The sequence below is a fragment of the Oxyura jamaicensis genome, chromosome 9 (genome assembly GCF_011077185.1).
Source record: "Oxyura jamaicensis isolate SHBP4307 breed ruddy duck chromosome 9, BPBGC_Ojam_1.0, whole genome shotgun sequence".
NCBI classification, from domain to species: Eukaryota; Metazoa; Chordata; class Aves; order Anseriformes; family Anatidae; genus Oxyura; species Oxyura jamaicensis.
The window spans coordinates 10,902,099-10,913,191 of NC_048901.1; the positions used below are offsets into that span (position 1 = coordinate 10,902,099).

The window sequence follows — 11,093 nt, forward strand, 5'->3', positions numbered from 1 at the left end:
CTAAATCCCCAGGAACTGTCATAATTTATTAATTAATAAAATATTAATAAAATATTAACAATAGATAATAGATTATAGATAATATTAATATATAATAGATAAGAAAGAGCAGTCAGGCACCGGAACGGGTTGCCCAGGGAGGTGGTGGAGTCACCGTCCCTGGGGGTATTCAAGGAAAGGTTGGACGTGGTGCTTGGGGACATGGGTTATTGGGTGACATTGGTGGTAGGGGGGTGGTTGGACCAGGTGATCCTGGAGGTGTTTTCCGACCTTAATGTTTCTGTGATTCTATGCTACACTGATGAGCTGGAAAACGTCATGTGGAACGCGGGAGGTGCAGGGCAGTCCCTGTGGTCAAGGGGCTGCCTTTTTCTCAGGCAAGCCAAATGGCCTGGGGGAGCCAGCCCCAGAAAAGGGGCCCTCAGCCCCCCCAACCCTCCTCCTTCCCCCACGTGACAAGGAAACGTGTCACAGGCAGAGAGAGAGCACCAGCAGCACCAGATACAGCAGTGCTCGAGAGACATCTGGTGCACAGCCCACAGTTACGTATAAGCAGTATCACTGGCACCGCAGGCATGAACATCAAGCCGACAGTGGCATGGGACCTCAGGGTGGAACAGGTCGACCCCCTGGTGCAGCACCCTGGCCAGAAAACATGCCGAATTGAAGGCATCCTGTTTGGGCAGTCCTGGGTAAAGACTGGCTCACCCTCCAGCCCATGGAGCTCCAACACCATGGAGCTGGATCCACCAGAAGATGCGGAGGAGGCAATGGAAGTGGATCCACTGCAGCCAGAACAGCTCGGGAACTACCCCGGCACGTCTTCACTCTGTGCCATGAGGAAGCACAAACTGCAGCACAGGAGTGCCCAGCCAGCTCCCTACTTGTTGCTCAGGCCCCATCCCAAGCATTAGCTTGGAGCCCCCAAATCTCACGGACATCCCACAGGCTCGCCTGCAAGATGTCCTGGCAATAAACAGCTCTTGCCAGTTCTCAGGGGTTGTGTGAGTGCTTCTTTCCCATCCCCGCCCTCGTGCGACAGGTGGCATCTCCTGCACAGACCCCCCGGAAGAGCACAAGAGAGGACACAGCTCCCTTCGGGCTGCCAGAGGAGTCCCCGAGACCACCGCGCACCTTTAACACTTGTGAAAATAGACTGAGGGGTGAAAATAGTAGTGTGTGAGCAATTATAGGTGGCTAATTTCTTATATTAGGAGTGAGTTTCTGTATCTGAGAATATAAGATCATCCACATATTGTAATAGTAACACCTCCTCTGGAGGTTGGAATTACTCCAAAATTTGTTCTAGAACTTGCCCAAATGAACTGGTGGCCCTGTAAACCCCTGAGATAAAATTGTCCATCTGCATTGCTGCTTCCACCCCATTTCAGAGTCTTTCCACTCAGAGGCAAATAAATCTTTGCTCTCAGGGTCTGAGAGCACCCCACTGTTATTCCAGCCTAACAATTTACTATGTGAATGCCCAATTTCATTATCAAATCCTTTCCCAACAAGTTAGTCCCTGCCTCGGGTGCATACAATAATTGCCCAGTGATCATTCTATCCCTAGTCTCAGCTTGGTGTCCCCAAAAAGTGGCATTGTTATCCCAGTCCCTTCTACCCCCATCACATTTAGGGTTTCATTAGTTAATTTAAGCCCTGATACTTTACAGGCCTGTAATGACCTAGCTGCCCCAGTGCATTGGGTTCACATGGCAAGGTTCTGGTAGCGGAGGGGCTGCAGAGGTAGCCCCTGTGAGAAGAATCCAGCAGCTGCCCCGTTAGATAAGGGCCAGTTTCAGCTGGCTCCAAAGGAGCCCACCGCTGCCCAGAGCCAAGCCATGAGCAATGCAGTTTAAATCTCTCTGAGAGCACATCCAAGAAAAGGAAAAGAAATGCTGCACAACAGCAGCTGGGAGAGTGAGGAGTGAGAAACCTTCCTGCAGACACCAAGGTCAGTGCAGAGGAGGGGGAGTGCAGTGCAGAGGTGCTCCAGGTGCTGGAGCCAAAGCCCCCCCGCAGCCCACAGAGAGGCCCCTGGTGGGGAAGGCAGACCCCCGGAGCCCGTGGTGTACCGTGGTGGAGCAGATCTCTACGCTGCAGCCTATGGAGAGGAGCCCACTCAGGAGCAGGAGATTGGGGGGGGTGGACCCAGGGGGTCCCAAGCCAGACCAACTCGCTCCTGACGAATAGATCCCACAGCACAGACCCACACCTGGAGCAGCTCCCAGAGAGCCCGTTTTTCATTGCCTGTGGAGAAACCCACACAGGACCAGCCCAGGAAGGTTGGCACCCCACAACAGAGCAGTGGGGGAGAGCAACCGTGAAGAAGCAGTGGAAATGAAGCAGCAAGGCTTGACTGCAGCCCCCACTCCTGGCACCCCATGCCACTCAGAGCATGGAAGAGGTGGAAGGGAGTGGATGGGGGAAGGTGCCCCCAGCTTGTTTCTCTGTTTCTCACCGCTCCAGCCCATCAATAGGTAATAAATTTTTTTAATCTTCCTATGCTGGCTGTTTTGCCTGTAACGATAATCAAAGAGTGATCCCCACTGAGGTACGCTTTTTCATTTACCAGGGAACTAGCTTTCTGAGAAGCCCTGACTCCCCTATCCTGAATTTATAACAGCAATCTCTTCTTCTTCCACTCCGGATACTCCTATTTGAAGTGGCCGGCCTGATCACACTTACATCTTCTCAAAGCCTGTCCCTGCTAGGATTTAGGCTGTAACACAGGTGCAAAACACTTATTTAGGTGCTCAACTATGAGCACATCTCCCTAGACAGGGTCCGCTAGCACAAAATGAGCACGGGACCCATTCAAGTTGATACTCTGTGCAAGAAATAAAGGCAGGAAACTGTGTTTCTATCAAAACGCTGCACTAAGACAACCTTCAAAGCCTTCAGCTCCTTTGCTGCTAAGAATTTGGTACTTTTCTCTCAGCTGACTGGTTCACCTTTCAAAGCCACGAAGATGCTGTGTCCCTCTAAAACCAGCTGTATAGGTAAAACTTGTTCCCTAGAGCATGTGCCAGGCTTTTCTGAGAACTCTATTTTATTGACACTTGTCAAAACAAAGCAAACGTACAAGAAAGGTAATTCCACAAAAATCACATTCCTTAAGTGTCATCTTCGTATTTAAAAAAATCTATAGAATTTCATTCATAAAAAATATCAAAACATTTGCTTTTCACATTTATAAAACCTGTTCAGCTGGCTTGTATCGTAAGGACGCGTGGGACGGCCAGGGCCCTACGTCCAGCGCCACACCAGGAGAGGCTCCTTTGGTGGATGCCTGCACACCGCAGGTGCTACCTGACACCAGCTGCCCCGCGACAAGGGGCAGGCACGCTTGCTCATCCTCCAGCAGCACGCACTTTCTCAGTTACCCACAGAATAGTTACAGCACATTCCTGGGAAAGTGGCAGCAACTGAAATCCTAAACCAGAGAGATGTCCAAATCCACACCGAGGCTGGGCATCAGATCCATGTGTTCAGCCAGGACAGCCGCAGAGTCATGATGAGAACTGCCTTCAGGGTATCGCTTTCTCTTCCCACAACTCTGTAACAAAGTACAGGAGCAAATTTTATGCCCAACACCAGCAAAGAGAAAGCAACATGAAGACTAGGGGGGGAAGACAGGAAAAAAAAGGTGGTTATGGTTTGAAATATGCAATAGCAGAAGAACAGGATAGGGGCCTGCCTCTGGCTTCTAAACCGCTTCTGCTTGGGAAGAAAAAGAGACTGCAAAATAATTGAAGTCTCGTCCAATTCTCTTAAACAAAAAGTGAGACAGGTGAGTACAGACATTAATACACAGCTTCTTTAAAAAGGCAGCTGTTCAAATAAGTTTTTACTTCAGATTATGTACAATAAGCCCATTTGTCTGCAAAGACACACACGGATGACCCCAGCAAATCAAACACCACCTGTGGAGAACAAGGGAGGTGCTGAGTACACACAGAACAGGCTCAAACTAAGAAGAGGTTTTGACTGAAAACTAAAACCAAATGCACAGCTCCTGGGAGAATCTCCACCAAGCAGCTTCCAGCTTCTTCCTCCTCTGCCTAGGCTGTAAACACACAAATACGGGACAAGTCTAGATACAGAAGAATCAAGAGAGAAGCCCTGTACTCACCCTTCCTTTCCTTTTGTTGCACAGGAACACGATGCTATCCTGCTGCCTGCTTGGAGCCCACAGCAGGAGGGACGAGGCTATCCAGCTGCTGACGGTTCCCTGTCTGAATCAGCCATTCATAGAACTTGCTTTCCACCAGCATCTGGAACTGCTTCCTCTGATCCCTGCAACCAAAAGACGACAATCAGCAAGGAAGCATGCAAAAGTCATACTTTTTTATAGTACTATTCTTCTAAACCTCACCTTCTCTACCGAAACATATCAGCTAAGAGCTGGGCTTGGTTCAAGAACTGCCTGTTCCAAGAAGGGAAGGTTTTTACCACGTGAATGTAACTAAAATTAACCCCAAAGGTAGAACTCAGCAGAGTCACATAAGTGACTCAAACTTTCCACTCCTTTAGCAGCCACCCTGCTCCATAAGGCTTCCTCTGCTTTAATCTTAGAGCACAGATTAAAAACCGTCTGAAAAGGTAGAAAAAGATCAGTAATGAGTGTTCAAGCAATGGCGACAGAAAATTTTGTCCTGACAGCATCTGGAAAAGAGAGAATGGAGATGGGGAAAAAACGTACGTGTAAGTACCACTCCTCAAATAATTCCCTTAATTAGTAAATAACTTTTTTTTTGGCAAGACCAACAGTAACAGGGTATATCACCTCTATCACTCTCTCTCTGGCAGTGATCAAATGTCCAAGAGCAGCACAGTCTCATGGCAGTACTCCCCAGAACTCTCCAGAACTCCCCAGCCATCTGGGATCACTTCAGCTCCTGACTTTCTTATGCCAAAGGTGGCGTTAGTGTTGAACAGCTCCTGACAGACCTCTTTTTCTATGAGCTTACACAATACATTTCTGAACCTAAGTAAAACATGAACATCTTCAATATCCTTTGGAGATTTTGTGTGGTTTTGCTTTGACTCGTTCCTAATTTGTTTTGATGCTCCTATCCTGTACTGGGAAAAGCAGCAAAGCATCCCTATTCATTTCTGTGCCACTCAGCTTCAGAGGGGCCCAGTTTACCCGCACCCTTTTTTCAATTTAAAGGCTCTTCTTTGTACTGTCACTTCCATTGGAGACATTCACTGACAAATTCCCCAGAAAGCAGGCTTCTAGGCTGGAAACTAACCTAAATTCCTCCCCAGTGAACGTGAACACAAAGGCAGTCACTCCTTTCTTCTCTCATGGTTTTATCTTCTCCAAGTGTTTATTATACACCTCGATCTGCTGCCCACCCTGAAAGACTTTGTCTGATGTGCTCGGAAAACAAGCAAGCAGGATTTTACGCTTTTGCAAGCCGTTCCTCAGGCTCTCTTACTGGTCCTGTCTTATGGGGTTTTTACCTTTAGCCTGGCAGGATTTACATTCCTTTTTTTTTTTTTTAGACCACTTTCCTCATTCAGACAACTTCAAGTTTCTGAAAGATGGCTTTTGCTGATAACAGTTTGTTTCACCTCCCTGTTCAAGCACCAGCAGCTTTTTTTCTTTCTGCACACCTGATAACCCACTTGCTCCAAAATGTCTGTCTCCTTGTCTCCCTGCCTGCAGGGGACAGACACACATTACACCGTCAACTGCCCAGCTTCTTTTCAGCAACCTTCTAAACCTGGCCCCATTTTTCCCCTCTTATGAAATAAAACAATAAAACAATCCAGTACCAAGCTCCCACCTCCTGTGAGTGCCGTAGAGGACACTAAAACTACGTGCATCATCCGTATTATCTAACATTTCTTCAGCTGTAAGATTTTGATGGGCAAAATACCTCTGTAAAACCCTGGGGGAAGAGAAACAGTGCTGGGAGGGCAACTGCTGCAGAGACAAGAAGCACCTCAGATGAGGCTGATAAACACAAGGATGACTCCAGCACAACAGTCGAGGTTCAGATTTTCCTCTCTGCTGCTCTTCAAGATTCAAGAGCTTAAAGTTGTGAAGATTTTTATACCTTTGTCACCGCTGCTGGGTCACTTCTGCTCAACCATCCTCCATTTGTAGCAAAACCCCACCCAAGAATCCCTTCTCCCCCCCATTCTGGAGCTCTTGAAAACTGCAGGCTCCTGAGCTCTCTCAATCACACAAAGGGACAGGGAAAGCTGAGCGAGCTGCTCCAGAACAATGAATGATCAAACAGACTTGAATTCCTCAGCTTGGTATGAAAGACATTGTTGACTGTTTGACCCAACAGGAGGTTTTCATATTCTCTGTGTCCCACAGACCAAATCGCTCTGAGATCCCTGCTTCTCAGCACCCAGTTACAAGCCCATTGCAACTCATCAGCTGAGCACAGAATAGGAAGCAAATATTTACAGTGCAAGCACAGCTTAGGGATCAAAAGTTGTTTTCATCTCTTCAGGTCTTTAAAATTGACTATCTGCACTTCTGCCCCCGTTCTCTGTTTGTCCTGAAGCCAAGTCCTTCGGGCTGCTGCATCAAAATGGTTCACAGAAGATAAAAGCAGCAAAACTGGAGGTGACAGCTTTTTACACCTGCCCCATCTGTCTGGCTGCTCAGGAAAGCACTTAAAGGAAGGAAGGTGAACTCTTTCAGACCTCCCCAACAGGTGCAGAGAAAGCAAACGGATGTGTATCAGTACACAAGATGGGCTAGGCTGGGCCTAGTTAGAACAGTAAAAGCTGGGCAGAGGATTTTAAAGAGAACTTTAAAAGCTACTGTCCGTGAGGTGATCTACGGTAATGGTCCACATGCATATTGTTAGCTCACCTCAACAACAGGTGGGACAGTAATTTAAAGCTTCAATCTCAATGTAAAGGTTGGGGCTAAGAATGATCACCAATCAGCTGCAGACCAATAATTTGTGGAGCTGTTGTTCAGGGTGCGTGCCCAGATCTCACCCACGTCAGCATGCGGCACTGGAAGCAGAACAGAGACAGCAAAGAGACAGTACCCAGCATGAGGCAAGCTGTAAACTCGTGCCACCAGGGCAGATCCCTTGCCTCGGCCCTCAGCAGCATCTAGGCATGCTTCCCCTTGAGCTTCGCAAGCGAGGAAAATGCAATCAGGAGAAAGCACCTCCCGCAGAGTTAACTGGACACATTATTCCCCTCGCTATAATACCGAAGATCAGGATCTCAAGATTGCTAAGTACTCGTATTTAGGGCTGGCATGCAAAACATAGCTCACACAAACCGAGCCATTACTAAAGCATTATTGCAGAACCACACCAAACGAAACTTGTTTGTATGACCCACACACCCGTCGGGACGCGGCACTCACTTGCTCAGGCACGCCTCCTTCACCATTTTCTGCCAGATCTGTACCTTCTGCTCCCGCTGACTCAGTGCCTTCTGATAGGCATGGGGAAGCCCCCCCGGAGTCTCCGTGGTGTCTCCTTCCATCTCAAAGGGAATCACGAAGGTGTAGAAGTCTGAGGGCGGCAGGAGGCGGAAGACGCTCGTGTCGCTGCTCTCCTTGCCCAGCAGCATGGGGCTGTCCCAGTAGTTGGGCAGAGTGGCCAGGCCCACCTGAGCCATGTGGTCTTCCAGCATGGGATAGTGCGTGTGGAACGGGGCGAGGCTGACCGCTTGGTTACCCGCGAGGATAAGGGGCTGGGTGGGCGTCAGAACGTGGAAAGTACAGCCGGTGGTGGAAGAAAGGGACAAGCTATAGCAAACCGCGATGACCTTGACGTTGTCACAGCTGTGGACGTGAACGGACACCTCTACAGGGCCAAGCACGAAAGTGCTGTTCCGGCACTTCTCGATGGTCACAGAGCTGCAAAAGAGCAACAGAACGAAGACACAGTGAGCAGGAAGGACTACACACAGAACTTTCTCGCTACTTAATCCATCGAACAAGAGCTTAGCACTTGAACAAACGCTGGGCCTCAAGGGAACAAGAACTCACCGAAGAGGAGAGAGGAGATAAATGAAGGACTCGTTGCAGCGATGAATTCTTACGTGAGCCCCCACCAAGGTGTCCGAGCTCTTGGCCAGCGTCTGTTTGTACACCTGGCTCATTATCACCATGGGGAATACCTCTGGCACCACACGAGTGTTGCAGGCAATCTTTGCTCTCCTGGTTGTTCCCTCAACTGCAAAATAAAGTTAACCGACACATTTCAAACGAAGAAAAACAAAGAGGCTATACATGCCTCCTACAGAGACACAGACACGATGGTTCACTATCCATGTCACCTGGCAATCCCTCACCAAAGTAATCAGCCCAAAACATGACAGTAGCACAGTGACACCATGTCACCACGCAGTCAAACCACCCACAGGTGCCTACTGGGCAGGACACAGCAGTCAGAAGCTCCAGGGCACACTGAAAGGGCAAAAAACCTTCAAAACTATTCAGTGCAACCAAAGCCTCCCATAAGCCAGGGCATGGGCATTTCCTTTTCCAGTTCCCAGACACAAATCTGAGCTTGGCAGGAAGGTCTTTAGGGCAAGTGTTCAGCGTTGTGTTGAAAGTATGGACAGTGCACTTTAAGACATACTAAACCAACAAAATGCTCCCTCTACAGCACAATCCTTGAGCAACCTCACTGTTGTTCCTAACGCACTGCCACTCTTGCTATTGTGCAGTCAAATGGAAAATATATATATATCTTCTTTTTTTCTTCCTAAGGGGGAAGATGCCTTGGCTCCCCGCAACGCCCTTGTGGGTGAAGGGCTGGAATTCAAGGCATGAAAAAGCACAGTCAGTTCTCGGCTTTGCCACAAACACATCACGTTATCTATTTTCTGTGTTTGGCTGCACTTGAATAACGAAGGTAGCAATCCTGACCTTCTTCAGGGGGGGCCTTTGAAAACCAAGTCATTAATATTTGCTTACAAAAGTGATCCGAGGACTAGAAAAACACACACAGGTGTCACACAGCACCCTCTACTCCTGCAGACTCACCCCTAAACTCTCACTTTCCCAATCTTCACTATCAGCTGGAGGAAACAGCAGCAAGCCCCTGCCAGATCCTTGCTAAGTAAGAGGAATCGAGGCTGGGAAGTTATTTCTAAAAGTAAAGGCAAGGCCTGCAGATACCTTGCTGTGCCCAGGCAAGCTTCTTCCCAGACCTGAGGCAGGCAGTCATTCCAAAAGGGTTTGTCGTCAAGCAGGAGCGCAGCCAGCTCTCTAGCTTGGGGAAGGAGAAGGCGTTGTTGCTCTTTGAGTAGCCGTTCTTCCCTTGACAGGGCTGCCAGAGGGCAAGTTCGTGCAGAGGATGGACGGTCCCAGAGCCTTCCACAGTCCCTTCGATGAGAAAGCTGAGGGCACAGACAGCTTCATAAGACACCAAGCTGTTGCTGGTGGCGTGGGAGGAGGCGCTGAGCTGCTCCGGCTCCAGCAGCAGTTCCAGCATGTCCGAGAGGTGGGCGAGCAAGAAGGCATGGTGGTCCTGGTCGTTCCAGTTCTTAGGGGGCAGAAAAACAAACGAGAGTGAGGCAAGTTCTCAGAGAGACGACAAGCTCCACCAGTACTGTACAAACAGCCTTGCCTAAGCTCGTTCTAAAGGAGGAGAAGCTGGTCAAACATGGTGCCTGGTCCCACTGCTCTGCCCTTCCCAAACACAGAAAGGAAACCAGACTCATCAGCAAGCTCCCCCAAGAAAGAAAAGCGTTCTTATTCTAACTCCAAATACCAGCTGTTTCATTCTAGAAGGCAGAAACGGATTCCCCTACAATCCCTCCCACACGAACTCAGCCAGCTGCTGCTAGCACTGAAGGTAGGAAACAAATCAATAGCTGACAGCCAAGGTCTTGCAACTGCTCTGCTGGAAAATCGCTCCATCTGCTCCAGACCTTCAGCTATGATTAAGTGCTTCTGATGAGGAGCCGCAGAAAAAAAAGCAGGGGGTCATTTCTTCACAGGCAAGCGGACCAATAAAGCAACCAACCTCTGAAAGAAGTACTAGTTCAAATTCTAAAGGGCTCCATACCACAAAGAGTGAAGATTGGAGCCGTGGCAGACGTTAATAAAGACAACCTTTGCTGGCCTGCGAGCTGCAGAATTAACACCCAGCTGCGGTTACACGTTGTCCTCACCACGTGCGAGGGCACAACACGCAGCCACAAGCGTCTCGTCTGCGGCTGGAGAGCCCAGCGCTGTGACAGAGACCCTCTCGTGCACAGAACAGCCCTCATTCCTGTCCAGTGTTTTGTGTAAAAGTGACACCTGAGCGGCAGTTTGAAGAAAACGTCAACTTTTCAATTCCACTGGGTGCTCCGGTGCCACCTGTCTCACAGCCATCGATCAGGTCCTCTCATTTCCTTCCTCGTTTGTTAAGTCTTCCTGTTAAATCTAATGGGACTACCCATCTTCAGTCACTTCGACTTGCCCCTGCCCATGCCCGTACAGCTCAGAACGGCCCAGCCACAACGAACCTGCTGTTTGCAGCCGGCCTGTATCACCATGCTTGTACCTCAGAGCGCTGCCCGCAGGCTGCACCTGATGCACCCCCCTCACGTCTCCTTTCAGAACGCTTTGCAGGAGGTGTTAGCGTTCCCAGGCGGCTGACCGACTGCCCCTCCGCCTCCCCGAAGCACAACCTCAGGTAACTTGGTTAGGGAGCGCCCTGGGACCCCCTCGCTCTGTGACAGGAGATGGGACAGCAGCCTCCAAGGAAGGAAGAGCTTCCTGCACGTCCAGGAGGCTGCTGCTGCTTCAGCGGAGAGCCGGGAGGGCTCAGAGCGAGCTCCCCCAACCAGCCACGGCGCGGGGAGCACCTGGGGGACTCCCAGCCCCCCTCGGACCGCTCACCGCGGCGCTCCCGGCTCAGCGCTACCACCGCGCGCGGCCCAAAACCGCCGCTTTTCCCCCCAAAACCCCTCAGCGCCGGCACCTTGCTCTGCCCGGCGGCCTTCCCCGCCGGGCCGGGGGCTGCGGCCGCGGGGCTGGGCCACTGCTCGCCGCGGAGCGCCGTGCGCAGGGACACGCGGCTCAGCTGCTGCAGGTAGAGGAAGAGCAGGAACTGCAGCGTGTCCACGGAGAGCTGCGGGGGGACGGAGGGGAC

The 11,093-nt window shown here is 50.2% G+C and overlaps 1 protein-coding gene across 6 annotated transcripts in view; it reads right to left on the bottom strand.

Annotated features, from left to right (window-relative positions):
* Window positions 1-3,032: 3,032 nt before the first annotated feature.
* TBCCD1 (TBCC domain containing 1) overlaps window positions 3,033-11,093 on the bottom strand; it is a 28,232-nt gene continuing 20,171 nt past the window's right edge. Inside the window, exons 2-8 of one of the 6 annotated variants that reach the window (XR_004753234.1) lie at window positions 10,923-11,072; window positions 9,845-9,904; window positions 9,128-9,494; window positions 7,991-8,177; window positions 7,405-7,858; window positions 4,136-4,299; window positions 3,033-3,559 (exon numbers count right to left, since the gene is read on the bottom strand). Coding sequence is in view for 4 of the 6 variants with exons in the window: in XM_035334639.1 (XP_035190530.1) it covers window positions 4,170-4,299; window positions 7,361-7,858; window positions 7,991-8,177; window positions 9,128-9,494; window positions 9,845-9,904; window positions 10,923-11,083 (1,403 nt within the window). In the remaining 2 variants the exon portion in view is untranslated. Of the gene's footprint in view, window positions 3,560-4,135; window positions 4,300-6,847; window positions 6,997-7,360; window positions 7,859-7,990; window positions 8,178-9,127; window positions 9,495-9,844; window positions 9,905-10,922; window positions 11,084-11,093 lie in introns of those variants that run through there. The other 5 variants (XM_035334639.1, XM_035334636.1, XR_004753235.1 and 2 more) reach the window with 5 other exon arrangements.